Genomic DNA, 25,766 nt, shown 5'->3' on the forward strand with positions numbered 1-25,766 from the left:
AGAGGTACGGGGCAGTTGTTGCACCTTCTGCAATTGCATGGGAAGATGCTGTGGGAAGGGGAAGAGGTGTTGGGAGTGATGGAGGAGTGGACCAGTGTGTCCTGGAGGGAATGGTCCCAACGGAATGCTGACGGGGAGGTGAGGGGAAGATGTGTTTGGTGGTGGCATCTTGCTGGAGTTGGCAGAAATGACAGAGGCTGATCCTTTGAATGCGGAGGCCTGTGGGTTGAAAAGTGAGGAAAAGGAGGGCCCTATCATGGCTCTGGGAGGGATGGGAAGGTGTGAGGGCAGAGGCAAGGGAGGTTGGTTGGACACGGTTGAGGGCCCTGTCAACCACAGTGGGTGGGAAACCTTGGTTAAGGAAGGCACGTCTGAAGTGCAGTTTTGAAAAGTGGCATCATCGGAACAGATGCGACAGAGGCGAAGGAACTAAGAAAGGGTTGGAGTCTTTACAGGAATCAGGATGTGAGGAGCTGTAGTTGAGGTGGCTGTGGGAGGTCGATGGGCTTATAATGAATACTGGTGGACAATCTATCACCAGAAATAGAGACAGAGAAGTCAAGGAAGAGAAGTGTCGGAGATGGACCATGTGAAGGTGATAAGAGGGGTGGAAATTGGAAGCAAAATTGATGAGTTTTTCCAGGTCCAGCCGAGAACATGAAGCAGCACCGAAACAGTCATCGATGTACCAAAGAAAGAGTTGTGGGAGGGGGCCTGAGTAGGACTGGAGCAAGGAAAGTTCCACATACCCCACAAAAAGACAGGCAGAACTGGGGCCCATGCAGGTACACATAGTCACACCTTTTATTTGGAGGAACTGAGACGAGTTTAAGGAGAAATTGTTCAGTGGGAGAACAAGTTTAGCCAGACAGAGTAGAGTGATGGTAGGTGGGTATTGTTTGAGCCTTTGTTCAAGGGAGAAGCAAAGAGCGCTCAAATCAATCTTGTTGGGGATGGCGGTGTAGAGGGATTGGACATCCATAGTGAAGAGGAGGTGGTTGGGGCCAGGAAACTGGAGATTGTTATATGACATGGGGCATCAGATGAATCATGGATGTAGGTGGGAAGAGACTGAACAAGGGGAGAGAGAATGGAGCCAAGATAGAAAAAAATGAGTTCTGTGGGACAGAAACAAGCTGATGCGATGGGTCTACTGGGGCAGTCCTGTTCGTGGATTTTGGGGAAGAGGTAAAAGCGGACTGTCCGGAGTTGGGAGACTGAGGTTGGAAGCTGTGGAGGGAAGATCTCCAGAAGAGATGAGGTCAGTGACGGTCCTGGAAAAATGGCTTGATGTTCAATGATGGGGTCATGTTTCCTGGGCGGGCGGGCGGGGGGGGGGGGGGGCGTGGTGTAGGAGAAGTGTTTTAGCATTCAGCCTCTGTGAGGCAGAGGTTAGTACTCCAGGGAAGAACAGCACCACCATTGTCAGCGGGTTTAATAACAAAGTCAGGGTTGGACCTAAGAGAACGGAGTACAGCAAGTTCAGAAAGAGACAGGTTAGAATGGGTGAGGAGCAGAGAAATTGAGACGGCTGATGTCACACCAAAAGATCAAGAGCAGGTAAGAGGCCAGGTGGAGGGAGAATACTGGAGGCGGGTGAAAGGATCCGTAGAACAGGGTCCAAAGAAGTGAGCACAGAGGACGGCGGAGGAAGAAGAGTTCAGTATCACGCCGAGCCCGAAATTCATTGAGGTGAGGACGAATGGGTGTGAAACAGAGTCCTTTGCGTACAGAGCGTTTAGCATCAGATAGGGGTAAGTCAGAGGGTATGGTGAATACACGGCAAGGGGTGGGGTCAGAGAGATGGGAAGGGATAGAGGGTATTTGGAACTTGTTCCAGTCTTAGGCACCCTCCCACAACTCTCTTTCGGTACATCAATGACTGTTTCGGTACTGCTTCATGCTCTCATCTGGACCTGGAAGAATTTATAAATTTTTCTTCGAATTTCCAACCCTTTATCACCTTCACATGGCCCATCTCCGACGCTTAACTTCACTTCCCTTCCCTTCCCTTCCTTGAATTCTCTCTCTCCGTTTCTGGTGATGTAATGAATATTGGTGGACAGTCTAAGCCCCACTGACTCCCACAGCTACCTCGACTATGGCTCTTCACCCTGCTTCCTGTCAGGACTTCATCCCATTCTGTCAGCTCCTTCGTCTCTGTTGCATCTATTCTGATGATGCCACTTTCCAAAATGGTGCTTCTGATATGTCTGTCTTCTTCCTTAATCAAGGTTTCCCACCAACTGACAGGATCTCAACCGTGTCCAACACAACTCCCGCACCTCTACCCTCACACCTTGCCCTCCCTTCCAGAGCCATGATTGGGTCCCCCTTTTCCTTACTTTTTTCACCCCCCCAGCCTCTGCATTGAAAGGATCACCATCCGTTATTTCCGCCAACTCCAGCATGATGCCACCACCAAACACATCTTCCCCTCATCCCCGCCTCCCTGTCAGTATTCTGTAGGGACTATTCCCTCCAGAGCACCCTGGTCCATTCCTCCATCACTCCTAACACCTCATCCCCTTCCCATAGCACCTCTCCATGCAATCGCAGAAGGTGCAACACCTGCCCCTTTACCTCCTCCCAGCCCCAAGGCCCCAAACACTCCTTTCAAGTGAAGCAGTGCTTCACTTAACCCTCCTTCAATTTGGCCTACTGTATTTGTTGCTCCCAATGGTCGCCTCTACATTGGGGAGACCTAACGTAAATTGGGTGACCACCTTGCGGCACACCTTTGCTCTGTCCGCAAGCATGACTCGGACCTTCCAGTCACTTGCCATTTCAAAAAACCATCCTGCTGTCATGCCCACATGCCTGTCCTTGGCCTGCTGCAATGTTCCAGTGAAGCCCAACACAAACTGGAGGAGCAGCACCTCATCTTCAGATTAGGCACTTTACTGCCTTCCGAACTTAACATTGAGTTCAACAACTTCATAATATGAATTCTCTCCTCTGTCTTCATTCCTTTTTCAACCCTGTTTTTTTAACATTTTATTTTTTATCCACTTATTTTCATTGTTATTCATTGTTTTATCCCCTTGTTATCCCTTTTTCCCCTAATCATCACCCCTCCACCCACCCCACCCCAAATGGGCATCTGTTACTTGTCCCACATTGTTCTTTCAGAGTGCTGACCCTTGTTCTGCTATTCACACATTCTGCTTTCTTACTTTTATGCCACGGTCAGCATCTCCTTTAGCCCTTACCACTACTAATAACACTCCCTTTATCTTTTCATCATTGTCAGTCTCTCCTATGCCGCCACCTATCACTGGCCTTCTTTCCAGCTTCACCTGCTCCACCCCCTGAGTATAAATTTCATCACATTTCTACTCTTTAGCTCTGAAGAAGGATCATATAATCTGAAAACGTTCACTCTGTTTCTCTCTCCACAGATGCTGTGAGACCTGCTAAGTTTTTCCAGCATTTTTTTTTTCTCTTTCAGATTTCTAGCATTCTCAATATTTTGCTTTTATATAAATGCTAGGCTTGTTCTGTTACTATCCACCCTATACATTCATATCTTTCTTTATGCCAATAAGTTGTTGTATTGCTGCTGTTTTCTAATTGGTAATTTCCAGATTATTTTCAGTACACTGGATACACCCTTCAGCACAAAACCCACTTAAATAATGTATTGCAGGGAGGGCCATGCTTCTTTACAGTTGTTTGCATTGGAAGTTTGTGTAGTGCCCAACCCAGATCATGACCCAGATTTAAAACGCAGTCACTATTTTTAGCTAGTACTAGTTTTGTAACAGTATCTGCCCCAAGTTACAAGATGTAAATTGCTGCAGTCAGATTAAAGCCCTTTGTCTTAAGCAGTGCAAATACAACAAGTTAGCCGATTGTTTCCAAAGCTTGAGCAAGGAGACCAGTTGTGCCCAGCCAGAGATATGTGATGTGATTTGCTCAGTTATATGTATAATTTGGTTACTTTTCAATTTAGCATTCCAGGAAGCCCCACTGACTTATGTTTCGGAAGCATTTAAGAAACAGGTTATTGAGTCAGTTGGCACCTTCATTTAACTCTCTCAATTGGACTACAAAAGAAAGGGGTACTGCATTTATAATTAACTTAAAAGCAAAGCAGATTGTGGTTGTTCACTTTGTTTGACAAGTTGTTTACTATTGCTACTATATATTACTGTTAAATATTCATCTTAAGTTCAGTTGCTCATTCAAGTCTGAAATGAAGCTGATCTAGTGATGCCCCTGCTTCTAAAAATGAGAGACCTGGTGAAGGCAAAGGATGATCCATTTTTCAAAATTGTTTTCTGTTCAGTGTTCTGGATGTACTGTCGATACTCAACTAGATATGAGACTAGTAAGGTGTTCAGACTCATCTGCAAAAATAATTTGTTACAGAAATCTAAATATCTAGGATAAGAGCAAAAAAGACCTAAAGGTGCAATGGGCGTTAATTACAAGAATGAATTTGTCATCAATGTTGTGACTGTATGTAATTGGAGTTACTTAAGTAACAGCTTAGAAGCCTTTTTGAAACCATAATCATATCCTTTGTTGCCATTTTTCAAACACTAACTGAGATGGGGCTATATTTGTCCACGGTTTTCCTTTAGCAGTAATTGCTGCTGAAACTTTCTAAAAGCTGAAAGAAAAAGATTGTGATGGAGTAGGTTTTGAGCAAAAATGAGTTGGGATAATTATGATTTCAACACTGAAGATGCCAGGGGAGTGGGGGTAGTTTGCACAGCACTGGGTATTTGGAGTTTGAGAAGCGAAAAGGGGAAAGTTTCAGCTCTAAGAAATCTCAGAATTGGTACAGTGTAGAGGGAGGCCATTCAGCCCATCATGTCTGCACCGGCTCTGAGCATTTTACCTGAGTGCAAACTGACTGCCTTTTCCCCGTAACCCTGTACATTGGAAGGTTATCCAAATAAAAACAGCGCCCTCCTGAATGCCTCAATTGAACCTGTGTCCACCATACTTCCAGGCAGTGCATTCCAAACCCTAACTATTCGCTGTGTGAAAAGAGGCACTGATTGATGTACCACATCAAAGCAGATAATGATGAGCAAGACAGGAGACTAAAGATAAAATGGCAGAATAATAGAGTTTGGGTAGCTGCCTGGCTGGAGTCTATTCGAGAGTAAACAAGACTGTCATTTCCATCTAGCTACATCTAGCAGTCTTAGCTTTTCAGGGTTCCATTTCCACTGAATATTCAATCTGCAACAAGGATTATGACAGCCAACTCCAGACAGTAGTTGCGTGTTCTTTGTTGGCCTGGCACATCCCTCCCTCTTGCATTACTATCAAGCCACGGGATTAACCATAGTTCAGTGAAGAGTGTAGGAGAGCATGCCAGGAGCAGTACCAGACATAACTAAAAATGAGGTGTCAACCAGGTGGTGAAGCTATAGCGCGAGGCTACTTGCATGCCAAATAACGGAGACAGCATGCAATAGACCGAGCTAAGTGAGCCCACAGCCAGCAGATCAGATCAAAGCTCTGTAGCCCTGCCACATTCAGCCGTGAATGGTGGTGGACAATTAAACAGCTAACAGGAGAACGAGGCTCCACAAATATCCCCATCCTCGATGGAGGAATCCAGCACATCTGTGCAAAAGCCAAGGCTGAAGGATTTGCAGCTGTCTTCAGCCAGAAATGCAGAATGGATGGTCCATCTCCTCCTGAGGCCCCCAGCATCTCAGATGCCGGTCTCCAACCAATTCGATTCACTCCCCATGATATCATGAAGCGGCTGAAGGCATGGGACACCTGCAAAGGCTGTGGAGCTCTAACAACATTCAGACAGTAGTACTGAAGACTTGTACTCCAGAACTAGCCATGCCTCAGTCTACCTGTTCCAGTACAATTACAACACTGGCATCTACCCAGCAATATGGAAAATTGCCCAAGTATGCCCTGTCCACGAAAAACAGGACAAATCCAACCCAGCCAATTACCTCAATCATCAGTAAAGTGATGGAAGGGGTCGCTGACTGTGCTATCATGTGGCACTTTCCAGCAATAACCTCACTGACGTTAGGTTTGGGTTCTGCAAGGGCCATTCAGCTCCTGGTCTTATTACAGTCTTGGTTCAAACATGGACAAAAGAGCTGAACTCAAGGTGAGATGAAAATGATTGCACTTGACATCAAGGCAACATTTTGACCAAATGTGGCACCAAGGAGCCCTGGCAAAATTGATGCCACTGGGAATCGGGGGAAATCTCTCCACTGGTTGGAGTCATACCTAGCACAAAGAAAGATGGTTGTGATTGTTGGAGGTCAATCATCTCAGTTCCAGGACATCATTGCAGGATTTCCTCAGGGTAGTGTCCTAGGCCTAACCATCTTCAGTTGCTTCATCAATGACCTTCCTTCCATTACAAGGTCAGAAGTGGGGATGTTCGCTGATGATGTTCAGCACCATTCGTGACTCCTCAAAAACTGAAGCAGTACATGTCCAAATGCAGCAAGACCTGGACAATATCAAGGCTTGAGCTGAAAAGTGGCAAGTAACATTCGTGCCACAGGCTAGTGTGCCAGTACAGCAAGTAATTAGGAAAGCTAATTGATTGCGAGGGGAATTAAATACAAAAGTAGGAAGGTTATGCTTCAATTGTACAGGACACTAGTGAGACCACATTTGGAGTACTGTGTATAGCACTGGTCACCTTATTTAAGGGAGGATGTAAATGCATTGGAAGCAGTTCAGAGAAGGTTTACCAGACTAATACCTGGAATGGGTGGATTATCTTGTGAGGAAGGGTTGGACAGACTAGGCTTGTATCCGCTGGAGTTTAGAAGAGTAAAAAGTGACTTGATTGAAACACATAAGATCCTGAGGGGTCTTGACAGGGTGGATGTGGAGAAGGATGTTTCCTGTTGCGGAAAGATCTACGTGATAAAATTTTTTCACTCAGAGGATAATGAGTCTTTGGATCTCTTCCTGTAAAGGCGGTGAGAGCAGAGTCTGAATATTTTTAAGGCAGAGGTGGATAGATCCTTGGCGAGCAAAGGGATGAGAGGTTATTGGCGGTAGGTGGGATGCAGATTTCAGGTTACTATCAGATTAGCCATGATCTTATTAAATGGTGAAGCATGCACAAGGGGCTGAAAGACCTACTCCTGCTCCTTGTTTGTATGTTCACACAAGTACCAGGCAATGACTATCTCCAACAAGAGAGAACCTAACCATCTCCAATTGACATTCAGTGGCATTAACATTGCTGAATTCCCTACTATCAACATTTTCTGTTGGGGTAGGGGTGTTACCATTGACTAGAAACTGAACTGGACCAGTCACAAATACTATGGCTACAGGAGCAGGTTAGATCCCATGGAAGAATTTTTTTAAAAAGGTCCAATTACATAGCTCTGGTCAACGAACTTTTTCAGGAGCAGGCAAATTCTTTGTTCATGGAATCACTTTGATTCCTTTTGATGGGTTGAATACAATGTATAACTATCTTCACGGGAAACACTCCAAATATGAAAATCTGCCAACAGAACAGACCCTACCTGTGAGTAGGAGTGGGTTCGTGTGGACTAACCAGATCAGGCATTGCTTTGCCATGGTAACCTATCATGAATACCTTTGACGTAGGTCCTGCAAATGCAGCTCAAGAACATTGTCTATCCTTTTTTTTATTTGTTTACGGGATGTGGACGTCGCTGGTTTGGCCAGCATTTATTGTCCTTCCCTGATTTCCCTTGAGAAGGTGGTGGTGGGCTGCCTTCTTGAACCGCTGCAGTCCCTGTCATGTAGGTGCACCCACAGTGCTGTTAGGAAGGGAGTTCCAGGACTTTTACCAACAACAGTGAAGGAATGGTGATATATTTCCAAGTCAGGATGGTGAGTAACTTGGAGGGTTACTTGCAGGTGATGGTGCTCCCATCTACCTGCTGCCCTCGTCCTTCCAGATAGTATTGGTCGTGGGTTTTGAAGGTGCTGCCTAAGGAGCCTTGGTGAGTTTCTGCAGTGCATCTTGTAGATGGTACACACTAGTGCTGCTGCTGTGTGTCAGCGGTGGAAGGAGTGAACATTTGTGGATGTGGCGCCAATCAAGCGGGCTGCTTTGTCCTGGGTGGTGTAAAGCTTGTTGAGTGTTTTTGGAGCTGCATTCATCAATGTAAGTGGAGAGTATTCCATCACACTCCTGATTTGTGCCTTATAGATGGTGGACAGGCTTTGGGGAGTCAGGAGGTGAGTTGCTCGTCGCAGCATTCCTAGCCTCAGTATTTATATGACTAGTCCAGTTCAGTTCCTGGTTGATGGTAACCCCCCCAGGATGTTGATAGTGGGGGGTTCAGCGATGATAATGCCATTGATGTCAAGGTTTGATAGTTAGATTCTCTGTTGTTGGAGATGGTCATTGCCTGACACTTGCGAATGTTACTTGCCAATTGACAGCCCAAGCCTGGATATTATCCAGGTCTTGCTACATTTGATCATGGACTGTTTCAGTATCTGAGGAGTCGCAATCGGTGCTGAACATTGTGCAATCATCAGCGAACATCCGCACTTTTGATCTTATGATGGAAGGATAGTCATTGATGAAGCAACTGAAGATGGTTGGGCCAAGGACACTACCCTGAGAAACTCCTGCAGTGATGTCCTGGAACTGAAATGATTGACTTCCAACAACCACAACCATTTTGTTTTGTGCTAGGTATGATTCCAACCAATGGAGAGTTTTCCTCTGTTCCCATTGACTCCAGTTTTCCTAGAGTTCCTTGATGCCACACTTCGTCAAATGCTATCTTGATGTCACGAGCACGTCACTCTCGCCTCACCTCTGGTGTTCATTCCTTTTGTTCATGTTTGAACCAAAGCTGTAATGAGGTCAAGAGCTGAGTGATCCTGGTGGAACCCAAATTGAGCATTAGCGAGCAGGTTTTTGCTAAGCAAGTGCTGCTTGACAGCACTGTTGATGACCCCTTAAATCACTTTACTGATGATGGATAACAGACTGATGGGGCGATAATTGGCCGGGTTGTATTTGTCCTGCTTTTTGTGTACAGGACATAGTTGGGCAAATTTCCACTTTGCTGGGTTGATGCCAGCCTTGTAGCTGTACTGGAACAGCTTGGCTAGGGGTGTGGCAAGTTCTGGAGCAGATGTCTTCAGTACAATTGACAGAATATTGTCAGGGTCCATAGCCTTTGCGGTATCCAGTGCCTTCAGTTGTTTCTTGATATCATGTGGAGTGAATCGAATTGACTGAATACCAGCATCAGTGATGCATCAGACCTCTGGAGGAAGCTGAGATGGATCATCCACTCAGCACTTCTGGCTGAAGATTATTGCAAGTGCTTCAGCCTTATCTTTTGTACTGATTGTACTGTACATTGTCCTATGTGCCGGGCTGATCAATCATTTAGGATGGGGACATTTGTGGAGCCGCTGTCTCCAGTGAGTTGTTTAATTGTCAACCACCATTCACAAGTGGATGTGGTAGGACTGCAGAGCTTAGATCTGACCCGTTGGTTCTGGAATCGCTTAGCTTTGTCTATCACTTGTTGCTTATGCTGTTTGGCATGCAAGGAGCCTGTGTTGTCGCTTCACCAGGTTGACACCTCATTTTTAGGCTGCTTCTGCACTCTTCATTGAACCAGGTTGATCCCCTATCTTGACGGGTAATGATAGAGTGGGGGATATGCCGGGCCATGAGGTTACAGATTGTGGTTGAGTGCACAGCACCTCATGGTTGTCCAGTCTTGAATTGCTAGATCTGTTCGAAATCTATCCCATTTAACACGGTGGTAGTGCCACACAACACTGGCGGATATCCTCAATATGAAGACGGGACTTTGTCTCCACAATGACTGAGTGCAGTGGTCACTCCTACCGATACTGTCATGGACAGATGCAACTGCAGCAGGCAGGTTGGTGAGGATGAGGTCAAGTATGTTTTTCTCTGTTGGTTCCTCACCACCTGCCTTAGCAGCCTAGCAGCTATGTCCTTTAGGACTCGGCCAGCTTGGACTATGGTGGTGCTACCGAGCCACTCTTGGTGATGGACAATGAAGTCCCCCACTCAGAGTACATTCTGCCCCTTTACCACCCTCAGTGCTTCTTTCAAGTGGTGTTCAACATGGAAGAGTACTGATGCATTAGCTGAGGGAGGGCAGTACATGGTAATCAGCAGGAGGTTTGCTTGCCTGTGTTAGACCTGATGCTATGAGACTTCATGGGGGCTGGAGTCAATATTAAGGACTCCCAGGGCAACACTCTCCTGACTGTATACCGCCGTGCCACCACCTCTGCTGCATCTCTCCTGCTGGTGGCAGAGGGCATATTCCGAGATGGTGATGGTAGTGTCTGAGACATGATCTGTAAGGTATGATCCCATGCCTATGTCTGTGTCAGGCTGTTGCTTGACTAGCCTGTGAGACAGCTCTCCCAATTGTGTCATGAGCCCCTAGCTGTTAGTAAGGAGGACTCTGCAGGGCTGGTTTGCCATAGTTGTTTCTGGTGTCCAGGCTGATGCCAGGTGATTCATCCTATTTCATTCCTTATTTTTATTGACTTTGCAGTGGTTTGATACAACTGAGTGGCTTGATAAAAACTGAGTTAGCATGGCTTGGAGCTTCAGGACTGGGCCAATGGAGCTCCCACTCTTGAGCAACCTGAACAGCAGGTTAAAGTGATGCTGGAAAGAAGCATTGGCTGAGCCCAAAAACAGTTTCCTTAAAATAAGGCTTTTTGCAAATACTTCGTCACAGGGTATATAAGACCAATTTAAGATTGTTGCAAATGAACTGTTCGATAGTTGCATTGCATGCTTACTTCTCTGTTGCTGCAATTTTCTATCAAGCCCTGAAATTTGTTATTAATTTGGTCCCTTAGGCTGCATCCCCACAACAGAGGGAAATGATGGAGCAGGCAGCTGCACAGATAGCACAAGACAACTGTGAGCTCGCATGTTGTTTTATTCAGAAAACAGCTGTTGAAAAGGCAGGCCCTGAAATGGACAAACGGCTTGCAACAGTAAGTTTCTCGTCCTTTTTTTTGTTCCTGCCCTGGTTTTGTCATTGCTGCATCCAATTAATTTTTTTTGTTTGCCATTTGTAGGAGTTTGAACTTCGAAAGCATGCCAGACAGGAGGGTCGCCGTTACTGTGATCCTGTTGTGCTCACTTACCAGGCTGAGCGTATGCCTGAGCAAATCAGATTGAAGGTAGGAGGGTTTGGAAGTAAAATTTAAAAACTTAAATTGATACCACAATAAGTTGCCTCAAAAAGCCCCTGTAATATTTTTGGCCCTCAGATTTAACGGAGTTTGAAGCAATTACCAATGAAGACCAAACTAAACTGGTCTGCTACCCCTGCTGCATTGCCAAGTGACATCCTGGAGGCATTGTGCAGGTTACCTCTACAAAAAGCCTGGGCAGATAGATTTGCCCAACGTACAAAAACAAGGCCCACTACCTTGTAGATCTCTAAGGGAAACCTTCCTTGCCCTACCTCACCAGTCCTAGAATGGGTGCCAGTTTCCTGGACTGTACTGCCCAGTTGTGCATATTAACTCTAACACTGGCGTACCATCATATAGGGCTCAGATATATGAGCTAGGGAAATTGCATTAGCAGAAAAACTTATGTACTTGGTGTATCAATCAAGGAAGGTTTCTGCAAAAGTGATCTATCTTCTTGAGTATTGCATGTGGAAATTGAAACCAATGCCTTAGCCTTATCTTGGCCCTGATCCTAATGTAATCACTTAAAGCTACCCTGCTTACTCAACGCAATGTCCAGGTTACAATGCTGGGTACTGCGTAAATTGTTAGTTTACTGCATTTCACACCATGCCCTGTTCATTTACAATACGCTCCTACATATTGTCTCCAATTGCCTATTGCACGCTAGTTAAAATGGGGACCAGTTGGTGCCAAGGGTGTGTGGGATGTTTTCCATAGAGTATTAATTTTCTATATTTCTTAGGTGGGAGGTGTAGACCCCAAACAGCTAGCTGTGTACGAAGAGTTTGCACGCAACATCCCAGGATTTCTGCCCAGCAATGACATCTCGCAGCCCACAGGTTTCTTGGCCAAGCCCATGCAGGTAATATGGAGAAATAAAAATTTTACTTCTCCCTTATTCTACCTTTTATGAAAACACATTGGTTAATAATTGCTACTGTAATGCCTAATCAAGTGGCACTGGAAATTCATTATTTTACAACATTGTCAAGTGTGCAAAAGTATTCATAATGTGAATTATAGTCCATCCTAACAACTGGCCAGGAAAGGAACTGGAGATAGAATGCAACTTATAAAATAATTGAATGGTTAAAGTGAACAAAGTTTGCAAATTGGGTAGAAACGACCTTTCACCTTGAGATTACTTTTCATCCCCTGTGCTTGCTGACCTGCTTTGCAATGCCTTGACTTTAAAATTCTCACCCGTGTTTTCATATCCCTCCATGGCCTTACTCCTTCCTATCTCTGTCATCTCCAGCTCCCTAACTCCTTGAGGTATCTGCACTCCTCTAATCCTGGCTTTTTTTCATTCCCAATTTTAATTGCCCTCTGTCATTGGTATCCGTATCGTCAATTGCCTAGGCCCCAAGCTCTGAAATCTCCTCCCTACACCTCTGCATAAGTCTAGCTCACTTTCCTCATTTAAGGCCCTTCTTAAAACCTACCTCTTTGACCAAGCTTTTGGTCATCTGACCTACTATCTCCTTATGTAGCTCGGTGTCATGCTTTGTTTTATAATGTTCCTGTGGGGCGGGGTGCCTTGGGCCATTTCATTATGTTAAATGGTGTGATACAAATGTAAGTAAATCACTTTTGGGAGGATGGGCAGTAAGGCCTTCATATTTTTACTTAACATTTTTAATAGATTTTAGACTGTGTATCCATATGAGGAATAAGAATGATAAATGTATGTGTTACTTCAAGATCCCAAATTCATTCTCTTCAAACCTAGTCCACTGACCTTGGGGGTTGCAGCAGTTAACTGGTCTTTGTGGTTTAGGGATATAAAGTCAGCCATGGCTCCTAGTCCTGACCTAGTGTCTCATGTCAAAAATGTGAGGTTACCTGGTTTTGACAAGGAGTCATCAGCCTGAAAAGTTAACCCTGCCTTCCCCTCAGATTTTTCAGTATCTATTATATTTTGCTTTTTGTTTGTAATTCACTTCCATTTCTCTTCCAAGAACACCCAACTTGAAGACGTGGTTTTCATTTGCCTCTCTTATCCTTTGCACCTTGATTACTACCTGTTTCCCTTATGGTGGGTCATGTGTTTGCTAAAACCTTTACAACCGGCACCTCTTTCCTCAGCAACTGTCTCCACCTCCAGCTCACTCTATCTGGATTCCAGCTTAAATTCCACCCAACCCATTTCAGATGCACCCATGATCTTCACCATGAAATTCAACATTACTCCAACCACTGCTCTTGATCATAGATTTCACTGTGAAATTCAGCATTACTTCTAACCACTGCTTTTGCTGATACATGAAATCAACTCCCGCCACTGTGTACAGTTTGAATGAAAGATCTGAAGAATTAAAACCTTATCTCTCCCTTACTGTTCACAACGCGCTGCCTGACCTGAGTGTTTGCATCATTTACTCTTTTTATTTGTTTGCTTTGATACTGATCGAGGGCAGGGATGGCTTGGCTCTGTCGCCATGTTCAAACAACCTTCCAATGCTCCAGATAAATAAAGAATTAAGATGCAAATTGTTACAGCAGTCATTCGGTCAGGTCAGTGATTACTTTGTAATCACCAACTGGATTCTTTTTCTTCATTCTTTTATGGGGTGTGGACATCACTGGCAAGGCCAGCATCTGTTGCCCATCCCTAATTTCTTCAGCAATTTCAGAGGACAGTTAAGAGTCAACCACATTGCTGTGGATCTTGAATCACATGTAGGCCAGACCAGGTAAAGATGGCAGATTTCCTTCCCTAAAGGACATTAGTGAACCAGATGGGTTTTTACAACAATCAAAGATAGTTTCATGATCACCATCACTGAGATTCGCTTTATGTTCCAGATTTATTAATTTAATTCAAATTCCACCAGCTGCATGGTGGGATTTGAACCCATGTACCCAGAGCATCACTAGTCCAGCAACATTACCACTATACCACCATCTTCCCTAAAATGCTGTTGGCTCTGTCCTAAGCAGAAAACTCTGCCCCTATAAAGTTAGCTGTCATTTTGCAGACTGCATGTTCTGCCACTGTTTGAAGTAAAACACCATCCAGCAACTTGAGTCAGTTCCATTGTTGAGCTGGTACACTCTGGAACAAGAAGCACAGAGAATTTATAGCTGCATGGCTAAGTATCAACGTGATTGTGCTGAGTTCTGTGTCTATAGAGTTCCTTCAACTTTTTTGTATTTGGTGATCACAATTTAAATTTAACCTAACATATTTGTTTAATACAGAATCTTACATTCATGCCTGCAGTTCTTGATTTTTTAATGTACACGTTTGCAAGAAGTGCAATAGTGTTTTACACTGTGCTCATGCTGGATCTTTCCTTGTTCATAGCAAGCTTGGGCAACTGATGATATCGCACAGATTTATGACAAGTGTATCACGGAACTGGAGCAGCATCTACATGCGATTCCACCAACTCTGGCCATGAACCCTCAGGCTCAGGCACTCCGTAACTTACTGGAGGCTGTGGTAATGGCCAGGAACTCACGTGATGCTATTGCTGCTCTAGGCCTCTTGCAGAAGGTGAGTGCAGTTTGACTAACCCCTGCATCATTCACTTCGGAACCTGAATTGACAACTGGGTAGCTATGATAGCTTACCATTATGGAAGTGATTATTTTAAGAAACTAGCCATCTTTTCAAATATTCTTTACCTTTGTGATGGCTTTTTATTTGGATGTTTCAAGCTTTTGGTCCAATGACTATTCAGAAACTGAAACTATAGTTTTGCTAGTAACTTAATGATTTTTTAAAAAATTTTGTAATAATTTGAGAGATAATAAAATCAAACTCTGCTTTAATTTGAAGGCTGTCGAAGGACTGCTGGATGCCACAAGTGGTGCAGACCCAGACCTCTTGCTTCGTTATCGCGAATGCCATTTGTTGGTTCTGAAAGCCTTGCAGGATGGTCGTGCCTATGGATCTCAGTGGTGTAACAATAAAATAACTAGGTATGCAAGGGAAGACAATGTGATATTTTGCTGATTTTACTTTGAAACTTGTTCCTTGGGAGACTGCATAATAAAGCACAAATGCCACTGCTGCAGGTCATACTGGGCCAAAATCACTCAAAGCATCTAATTCATGTAGATATAATAAAGCTGCATTTGGACACACACACAGTCTCTGGTCATCTGGAAGTAGACTGTGCACCTACCCACTCTGGGTTCATGAGAGGCTTTGAGCAGCAAGCGTCAGTTAACAGTAAATATAATGTTATACATGCAGTGGAATGAAACTGTCACGCAACATGAACTCAGCTGTTGCATTCAGAAACTTTTTAATATAAACTCAAACATCATGTGTCACTGCTGCAAGGGACTTGGGATTTAATGCACAACTACGGTCTACTGGTAGATGCCCAATTTTTTTGGTTTAAAATATAATTAAAATGGGCAGCTAATTTGGAGTATTTAAGTGAAGCTTTTTATTGGACTTATGCCACATTATATAACTCTTCTCTGTAATGCCAAGATCACTTAAATAATTCTGGTGGTGTAACAAAATTGCTAAACAGTTTGAAAATCTCCTCAGTAGTTATGTACTCTCTTCATAATGAACTGTCCCAAGACACTCAGAAGCTTGATCAAATGAAGTTTGACACACAAAGTGCAAAGAAATATTAGGACAAGTGAGCAAAAACTTGGTCAAGAGATTTTAAGGAGCATCTTAATGGAGCAGAGAGGTTTAGCAAAGGAATTCCAGAGCTTTAGGGCCAAGGCCACTGAAGGCATGGCCACCAATGATGGAGTGATGAAAATTGGGGGTTGCACAAGAGGCCAGAATTGGAGGGGTGCAGAGACCTTGTAGAGCTGGAGAAGGTTACAGATAATGGGGGGAATCCTTACTTACCAGCATCATTGTGCATGTTTGTATACAATGCAAATAAAGATTTTTACATATGACAGTTCTGATTGAGTAATATGAACTTGCTAACTTGTAACTGATGTTTATTTGTTCACATAGGTGCCTGATTGAGTGTCGTGATGAGTACAAATATAATGTGGAGGCAGTGGAACTGCTCATTCGACACCATCTGGTCAACATGCAGCAGTATGACATCCATTTAGCCCAGGTAAGGACCTGCTGTCCAGCACTGAATGATTGGGGATTTAACACTTGGGTAATAGCTTGTAACTAAGATAGTCCTGCAAGCTCTTTGTTTTGACTTCTGTTTTTGTGCAAAACAAGAATGAGAGCATAATGAAATGGGTTATTATCTCCACACTTTGCAACACCTGACTTTATTGGAGGACAGCATGCTATGTATGCCTGTGGAGGAGAGGAAATGGGACAGGAGATTGTGATACTTTGTACAGTTTGTGTGCCCGGTTTCAAGATATTCTAAGTGAAATAAAACTGCTATCTTTGCTTGGCAACTGCTTATTCCAGCAGCATTGCCAGCCCTCATGATTAACTAGTGCGATTTTTTAAAATCATGTTTTATGGTTAAAATGTAAACAATTGTTATAATTTCTCTTGATATACTTGCCTTTTATAATAGATCTTGTTGACTGTACTGACTGTACATCTAACCTTTAACACATTCCTCGCTCTAACATGCAGATGATTTAGCTCTTTAACATGATATGGAGAGGGTTTGATGCACTTCGCAAGCTGCAATGCTGTAGCAATGTAATTAATCCTAGCACTGCAGCTGGAAGGTGAACAGCTTGCTCCAAAATTGCATTGTATTAGGTAACTTCTAACCCTCACAGGAACTCCTTGCAAGAATAAACCTGTCCATTATTTCTTATGCTCTGACCAAAGATGTTGATCGAACACAGTGAGGTGACCATGTGAGCTTCATTACCTCTTCCATGATATTCTTCTTTCTCAGAAAAAAAACCAGGTGTCTTAAGCTTATTAAAAATCGATCACAGGCTCAGTGCCTGAACACTTCTACCTGGCACTACCCTGAGGCTCAAACCAAACAAAACTTATGGTTGTAGGACTTAGGTGTTCCCTGGAAAGTTTAAGACATTTGTGACATGCATGTTATTGAAGTTGGTTTTTGAACTGAATCAATATGGCAACGTTTTAATTCCTGCAGTCAATGGAGAATGGCTTGAACTACATGGCTGTAGCGTTTGCCATGCAATTGGTTAAGTTTCTGTTGGTCGACGAGAGGAGCATTAGTCACGTAACTGAAGCAGATCTGTTCAACACCATTGAAACACTTATGAGGATCAGTGCTCATTCCAGGGGAAATGCACCTGAAGGGTAAGTTTTAGGGTTTGTTTTGGAAATTGGTTTAAAATAGTAGTAGAGATTGTGTCCTTTCAAACAGATGTGTTAAAAGTACCCCCTTTCTAAACCATACATTGGGATCGCTATTAAAAATCACCACAGAATATTTAAAATTGCAGCAATTTAACTTGTACATTGATTATTGTTAACACTCAATTTTTTAGAATTTAGTAAATTGTAGAAACCCAGTTGTAGCTTGTAAAAGATTAAACTAGGAAAATCTCAGGATGTTGAAAGCCCCAAGACTTCAAAATGATTGTGTTACTTGCTCTGTGATAACTAAGTTTCATGTTTGTTTTCTGAACAGATTGCCACAGCTTATGGATCTGCTTAGAGCTAACTACGAAGCTATGATGGACCGTGCACACGGCGGCCCCAACTTTATGATGCACTCTGGGATATCACAGGCCTCCGAATACGATGACCCACCAGGGCTGCGGGAGAAAGCAGAGTATTTGCTGAGAGAGTGGGTAAACCTATACCACTCAGCAGCAGCTGGACGGGACAGCACCAAAGCATTCTCCGCCTTTGTTGGGCAGGTAAGGTCAAGGGTGCTGCATAAGGATTAGAAAACAGGTGACTAATAGAAGCTACATAAAGAGCAGTGAAATGTAGTCGAAGTAGCCTAGGTGCTAACTGTTTTGAAATCTACACCTCCAAAGAAATTGTAGCAAGGAAATGGGCCATTTAGGCCCAACAGTCCATGTTGAAGTTTGTCCTGCACACAAAAACTAATACAAATAATGTGCCTTCCCTGTTCCCATATCCCTTTGTCTCCCTTTCCTTCATCCACCTGTTTAATTTATTCTTAAATGTGGATATGGTATCTGCTTCAGTCACTAACTGTGCATTCTACTGCTTCAGATTCTGTGTATCAAAGAGACTTCTGCTTTCTGTCCTAAATTTAACTTTATTTCTGTTTCCTCATCTAGACTCTATGAAAGTCTGTTTCTATCTACATGTCCCATTCCTTAGGAATTTTAAATCAGCTCATCATCTCTTTTGTTGTAATGAAAGCAGCCCCAGTTTTTGAAGCCCGTTTTTGAATTTATGTTTTCTCATACTGGGCAGCATCCTCTGGAATCCATGTTGCACCCTTCATTGCTCCAACATCTTTCTTACAATATGGAACCCTGCAACTGTGTCCTTAACGTTCTATACAGAATCAGCAGTTCACCATTATATCTCCACTTTAGTATTCCAAACTCCAGGCATAAAATCCAGTAATCCATTTGGTTTTTTTTTATGGTTTTATCCAGTGACGGTGCTGCTTTTACTGTCTTTTGAATCTGCATCACCAAATCCTTCTGCTTTCCACATCACCTAGCTTTTTCTATTTAAAATATTGTACTTTTCTCTTTAGCTTAAATTGGATTTAATGGCTTTTGCTTTATCCATTTGTCTCCTATATATTGAGGGGTGACTTAAATGGTGATGTGATGTGATTTTGACAACTGGGTAATGTTGTAAAAGTTGCAGCTGATCCAAAACAGTGCAGAAGAGTGAGCATGAGATTAATGTTGATATTGTGTGATCAGTGTGCCTTGTTGGCTGTTGAATGATCTGTTATCTCTACAGATGCACCAGCAGGGAATTCTGAAGACCGATGACCTGATTACTCGCTTTTTCCGCCTATGTACTGAAATGTGTGTTGAAATTAGTTACCGTGCACAACAGGAGCAACAGCATAATCCCACAGCCAATCCTACCATGATCAGGGCCAAATGCTATCACAATCTGGATGCGTTTGTCAGACTGATAGCCCTGCTGGTCAAGCACTCTGGAGAAGCCACCAACACAGTCACTAAAATCAACCTTCTCAACAAGGTCAGTGGGTTTAAAAGCCATTTACCTTTGTCATCTCTTAATTTTTGAAGAGCGATTGGGAGTGCACCCTAATGAATGAGTTATGCTGGCACAGTGACTGGAGCACCTTTCTTTCGTCTCCTGGTGCCAATTTAGAGTGATAGGATTGAATGTTTCTTCATATATCCCACTGCATATTGAATGGCAGAGTATGCGCACAGGAGCATTATTCTGTTTAGAGGAATTCTCCGGCCCCCCTCCCCCCACCCTTTTTTCCCCACAATCTGCTGGTCTCCCCAGGTACTACATCAGCTGTAACCTGCAGGATGGAGATCCACGAGCAGGTCACCACCAGGGTCATTCAGAATCAGTTTTGATTGTCCTTCCAGTCCAGGGAGACATCAGTTATTCAGCCTTGCATTTTCCTGTACCACCAAGGCAGAACTCAGCAACTTAACAGTGGGTGAGGGTGTATTAGATGTAAGCCAGCTTCCCACTTTTGTGTTGTCATTTACCAAACTGGGTTGCCATGCCAACATTCAAATAGTTTCTGGAATCACTCAGAATTCAGTAATTGAATTGATGTTGCCACCCTTAACTGACCATCAGTTCAAACCCATAGTAATAATCCAGCAGTGCTTCTGAAAACAAAATGCCATGGATGAAAATCCCAGAGCTGTTTGACCTGTTAAACAAGCCCTGCCTGGTATTTGTCAAAAATGTTAAACTACTCAGGTCGTGATTGTCAAACATTTAACAGAGGGTGGGGGCGGGAATGAAGAGAGAGAGAATGAGAAAGCATCAGGAAATGTGAAAATTCAAGTGTTGAATCATCATATTCTGACTTCAAGCAGTTTGGAAGTGGACCCTTGGGTAGTGGTTGATACCAAGTTACCAATTTTGGACTGTCTGCAGTCTTGTGGTACTGGACTAAGCTGTAGAGCTCTGCAAATCCAGAGTTCAATCTAGAGCTTGTGCTAAGTGAATCACTGTCAGCTGGGCTTCCAGTTGTAGTGCTGCAGCTGCTATTGGTGCAGCTGGACTGGAATGGAGTAAGTTTCAGGAATGACTCTTGACTACTTATAACTGTGTGCTGGCCTGTGCTAAAAGGTGTGTAATGCTGCTAAGCACAGTAGCAGGCCCTGTTGATGCATGCCATCTAGAATGTCATGAAGGTCAGCCATGGAACTGTCAACACATCCTCAGAGTTTGAGGACCTTTGCAGAAGATGGAGGGAGGTACTGCCTTTTAATGCTTATGATCTAATGTGCAGGTACTGGGGATTGTTGTTGGAGTCCTACTGCAAGATCACGAAGTACGTCAGAGTGAATTTCAGCAGCTGCCATATCATCGAATCTTCATCATGTTGTTGTTGGAGCTAAATGCCCCTGAGCATGTGCTGGAAACTATCAACTTCCAGACACTGACTGCTTTCTGGTAGGTGATTAAAGAGGAAAAATATCCCTCTGTTGTTTTATTCATGTAGTCAACATGCCACAGGGCAAATTCTAAGTTACTGGGAGTTTGGAGAAAGCAGAAGTATACACCTACCCAAAATTTAAAAGTTGTTCGCCCTGAAATGGTTAATGGTTTGAGAAGGATCCGACAGGCTCTATGCTGGAAGAGAGACTTGTTTAACTGAAGGAATAAGCTGTGGATGTGTGTTTGACAATTATCTATAACCACAACTTTATTGCAGCTCACCAGGTAAACACAGCACATGTGTGTGGTCTCAAGTTTGACCATTTGCTTATGTTAGATTAACTGATCTTGTCTGGAGTAACAGTGGATGCACTTCTGTCTGCCTGTGGTGCAGGAAGCCAGAGTTCCCACTTTTTGGCATCCTGTCAGTCTCACTCGATCATGTCAGGATATTGGGTGAGAATAGGATCAGGCTTGATAGTGGTGTACCTCATGGTTGAGTGGTTATTTGTATTTTTGAGTTATCAAAAGGCTGGGAGACACTTCCCTGTTTTCCTGAAGGAATTAAATTGAAACGGGAAAATATACCAGCTTATTAAAGCATTCTTTAGCCTTGTGCGTTGCAAATATTGAGTGGTTGAGCAGCTCACAGTTGTATGGAGAGTGGTAACAAGGAAATAAAAAGGGCCTACACTTGTCACTGCCTTCATGGTCACTGCTGATACATTTACATGAAGTTAGACCTGCTTCAAACCCATGGCTTGTGTACTTCATCAACATGAGTTTATATATCAGCATAGATTACTTTTGAATTTAATCCTGAATTGCAGCTCATAAGGTAAATGTGCTTTTATTAATAACACTAGGGCTTATAACTGGACTCTTGAAGACATTGCTGTTAGCTGATTCCTTTCTTCAGTCATAAATTAAAACACCTTGTCTTGTGCAGCAACACGTTTCACATTTTGCGGCCTACTAAAGCTCCTGGCTTTGTCTATGCCTGGCTGGAACTGATTTCCCATCGGATCTTCATTGCAAGAATGCTGGCGCATACACCCCAACAGAAGGTAGGATCAGTGCTTTCCATGCTGGACTGACTATTGTTACAGTTCACTCTGTGCATGTGTACACTGTGCAACGTAAGGGAGGGGGAGAAATAGCTAGACACTTTGTTCCAGAAGATGCTCTTTGAACAGGGTTGTCTCTTTTGGTCAGCAGTGAGGGACAGGAGGATGTGACTGTCAGTGAGGCAGGTAAAGGGACTGAGCAGACAATAGTGGCGGAGCCTCAGACTTTGCAATTGTCAAACAGATTTCAAGTGGTCACAACCTGTGTGGATGAAAGCAAGGCCTACAGGGTGGATGAGCAGGCTGGCCATGGCACCATGGTAGAGGAAGCCATTCAAGCAGGGGGAGCAAACAGGAATTTAATGGTAGTAGGGGCCAGTACAGTGAGGGGATTGACACTGTTCTCTGCAGCAAAGAGCAAGAGTCCAGAAGGCTGTTGCCTGCCTCGTGCCAGGGTTTGGGACATCTGCTCAGGGCTGGAGAGGAACTTGCAGTGGAAGGGGGAGGATCCAGTTGTTGTTGCCCATATAGGTACCAACATCATAAGTAGGAAAAGGAAAGAGGTTCTGCCATAGCCAGTATGAGGAGTTAGGTACTAAATTAAGAAGCAGAACTTGCAGGGTAATTTCTGGATTATTACCTGAGCCACATGCAAATTACATAAGGCAAATAAGATTAGAGAGATGAATTCTTGGCTCAAAGATCAGTGTGGGTGAAATGGGTTCCGGTTTCAGGGGCACTGGCCACCAGTACTGGGAAAAGTGGAGGCTGTACCATTGGGATGGTCTACACCTGAACCACACTGGGGCAAGCGTTCTTACAAATTGCATAATTAAGGAAGTAAAAAGGCTTTTAAAATAAATCGTGGGGACAACGGATCAAATGTGGGAAGATGTGGTAAATTTAAAGTAGAGGCAAGGTAAGAGGGGGAGATATTAATTTGAAATGATCAACAGATCATGACAGAAAGGGACAGAGGTGCAAACCTAAGAGTAAACAATAGGTAAGGCTAGAGGTAACAAAAATAATAAAAGGACAAAACTTAAGGCTTTGTATCTGAATGCACATAGCATTCAAAATAAAACAGATAAACTAATAGTTTAAATGGAGATAAATAAATACGATCTAATAGCTATTACGGAAACATGGCTGCAAGATGGGATAGACTGGGACCTGAACATAGAATTCACTAGCTACAGGGGAGGTACCGGAGGACAGGAGAAATGCAAACGTAGTTCCATTGTTTAAAAAGGGATCAAAAGAAATGCCAAACAATGATAAGCCTTGCATCGGCAGTGAGCAAATTAGTAGAATCAATCCTGAGAGATAGGATTAACTGTCATGTGGAAAGGCATGGACTAGTCAGGGATGGTCAGCTTGGATTTGTTAAAGGAAGGCCTTGCCTCACAAATTTGATTGAATTCTTTGAGGAAGTGTCAAGAAGGGTTAATGAAAGTAGTGCAGTGGATGTTGTGTACATGGATTTTAGCAAGGAATTTGACAAGGTCCCACATGGCAGATTAGTCAGGAAAGTAAAAGCCCATGGGATTCAGGGTAACGTGGCAAACTGGATAAAAGGTTGGCTTTGTAACAGGAAATAAAGGGTAATAGTCGATGGATGCCTTTGCGACTGGAAAGTTGTCTCAAGTGGTTAGTGTTGGGACCCTTGCTGTTTGTGTTATATATTAACGATTTGGACGTGAACATGGGGTGCACAGTTGGAAAATTTGCAGATGAACAAAGATTGGTCAAGTAGTGGATAGTGTAGAGGATAGCCATAATCTCCAAAATGATATAGATGGGTTGGTGGAATGGGCGGTAAAATGGCAGATGGATTTTAACATAGAGAAGTGTGAGGTCATACGTTTAGGGAGGTCAAACAGTTACAAGGATTACAAAATAAATGGGAATATACTAAGAGGGGTAGATGAAGTGAGAGATCTTGGCGTACAAGTACACAGGTCCATGTAGGCAGCAGTTCAAGTAGACAATGTTGTAAAGAAGGCATATGGAATGCTCTCCTTCATTGGCAGAGGTATAGAGTATAAAATTAGGGATATAATGTTGGAATTGTATAAAACACTGGTGAGGCCACAACTGGAGTATTGTGTGCAGTTCTGGTCACCACATTACAGGAAGGACGTAATAGCTCTGGAGAGAGTGCAGAGGAGGTTTACAAGGATGTTGCCAGGGTTAGAAAAGTGTAGCTACGAGGAGAGATTGGATAGGTTGGGGTTATTTTCCCTGGAACAAAGAAGGCTGCTAGGTGACTTGATTGAGGTGTACAAAATTATGAGGGGAATAGATAAAGCAGACAGGATAAAATAGTTTCCCTTGATGGAGAATTCTAGAACCGGGAACATAGATTCAAGGTAATTGGCCGAAGGTGTAGGGGGGACATGAGGAAGAACTTTTTTATGCAGAGAGTAGTGGGTGTCTGGAATTCGCTGCCCAAGTTGGTGGTAGAGGTAGAAACTCTAAACTCTTTGAAGAAGTACCTGGATCTGCACCTAAAGTGTTGTAAGCTGCAGGGCTATGGGCCTGGTGCAGAAAGGTGGGATTAGAAAGGGCACCTGGGTGTCCTCGGGCTGGCATGGACAAGATGGGCCAAATGGCCTCCTTCTGTGCTGTAACCTTTCTATGGTTCTAAGGGTATGTGACTTTTAGGAAGTTAGGAAAAGGTGGCAGCGTGACTCTGTTAACTAAAGATGATATTAACACAATACAGACGGATGGCATAAGTGCAGGAAACCAAGATAGAGAAGCAGTTTGGGTAGAGATGAAGAATGACTAAGTCTAGAAGTCGCTTGTGGGAGTAGTGTACAGGCTCCCTAACAGTAATCAGCTAGGACAGGGTATCAAAGAAATGGTAGTGGGAGCTTGTCAGGAAGATACGATGATTATCATGGAGGATTTTAATCCGCATTGGGACTGGAGAAACCAGATGAGCGAAGGTAGCATGGATGATGAATTCATAGAATGTGTTGGGCATAATTTCTTAGATCAGCATGTTCTGGAGCCAACCATAGAACAGGCTACACTGGACCTGGTATTGTGCATAATGAAGACACCTCTAGGTAGCAGTGATCATAATATGATTGAATTTTATGTTCAGTTTGAGGGAGAGAGACTGGGTCATACAATAGTATTTTAAACTTTAATAAGGGGAATTACGAGGGCAAGAAAGCAGAGCTAGCAAAAGTGAACTGGTAATTTAGGTTAAGGTATAGGTCAATAGAGATGCAGTGGCAGACATTTAAGCAGATATTTCAGAATACACAGAATAGATACATTCCAACAAGAAAGTAAAATTCCAAGGGGTGGATCCACTATCCATGGTTAACTAAAGTTAAAGATGGTATCAAACTTATAAAGATAACGCATATAATTGTGCAAAGATGGGTGGCAGATCAGAAGATTTGACAATATAAAAAACAGCAAAGAATGACTAGAAAGATTAGTATGGAGAGAAAAATTAAGAGTACAAGAGAAAGGTAGCTAGAAATATAAAGACAGATAGTAAGAGTTTCTACAGATATTGAAAAAGGAAAAGTTAACAAATTGAGCATTGGTCCTATAGAAAGTGAGTCTGGGAATTACTAATGGAAAGTGAGATGGAAGATGAATTGAACATATATTTTGCATTGGTCTTCACTATAGAGGATACAAGTAACATCCCAGAAATAGCTGTGAATTGGGAGGGAGGAACTCAAGAAAATTGCAATCACTGGGGAAGTGGCACTTAGCAAATTGACAAGTGCCCAGGTCCTGATGGATTTCATCATAGGGTCTTAAAAGAAGTGCCTAGTGATATAGTTGATGTGTTGGTTTTAATTTTCCAAAACTCCCTAGATCCAGGAATGTTTCATTAGATTGGAAAATAGTTAATGTAACTTCTTTATTCAAAAAGAGGAGACAGGAAGCAGGAAACTATAGACGAGTTAGCTTAACGTTTATCATGCAATCTTTTACATCCACCCAAACAGGTAGATGAGGCTTCGGTTTAATGTGTCACCCAGCACAGAATTTCCTCAGCACTGCACGGGAGTGTCAGACTTGAT

At 43.3% G+C, this 25,766-nt stretch overlaps 1 protein-coding gene across 8 annotated transcripts in view; it reads left to right on the forward strand.

The window, feature by feature from the left end:
• The window catches only part of cnot1 (CCR4-NOT transcription complex, subunit 1), a 195,582-nt gene that overhangs the window by 156,992 nt on the left and 12,824 nt on the right, over positions 1 to 25,766 (forward strand). For 7 of the 8 annotated variants that reach the window (XM_041190966.1, XM_041190967.1, XM_041190972.1 and 4 more), the window contains 11 exons: positions 10,831 to 10,971; positions 11,056 to 11,160; positions 11,924 to 12,043; positions 14,492 to 14,683; positions 14,969 to 15,111; positions 16,127 to 16,235; positions 17,214 to 17,383; positions 17,718 to 17,949; positions 18,989 to 19,237; positions 20,490 to 20,653; positions 21,588 to 21,705. In XM_041190966.1, coding sequence (XP_041046900.1) covers positions 10,831 to 10,971; positions 11,056 to 11,160; positions 11,924 to 12,043; positions 14,492 to 14,683; positions 14,969 to 15,111; positions 16,127 to 16,235; positions 17,214 to 17,383; positions 17,718 to 17,949; positions 18,989 to 19,237; positions 20,490 to 20,653; positions 21,588 to 21,705 — 1,743 coding nt within the window. The remainder of the gene's footprint in view (positions 1 to 10,830; positions 10,972 to 11,055; positions 11,161 to 11,923; positions 12,044 to 14,491; positions 14,684 to 14,968; positions 15,112 to 16,126; positions 16,236 to 17,213; positions 17,384 to 17,717; positions 17,950 to 18,988; positions 19,238 to 20,489; positions 20,654 to 21,587; positions 21,706 to 25,766) is intronic. The other variant, XM_041190968.1, reaches the window with a different exon arrangement.

This window comes from Carcharodon carcharias, chromosome 7, assembly GCF_017639515.1.
Source record: "Carcharodon carcharias isolate sCarCar2 chromosome 7, sCarCar2.pri, whole genome shotgun sequence".
Lineage (NCBI taxonomy): Eukaryota > Metazoa > Chordata > Chondrichthyes > Lamniformes > Lamnidae > Carcharodon > Carcharodon carcharias.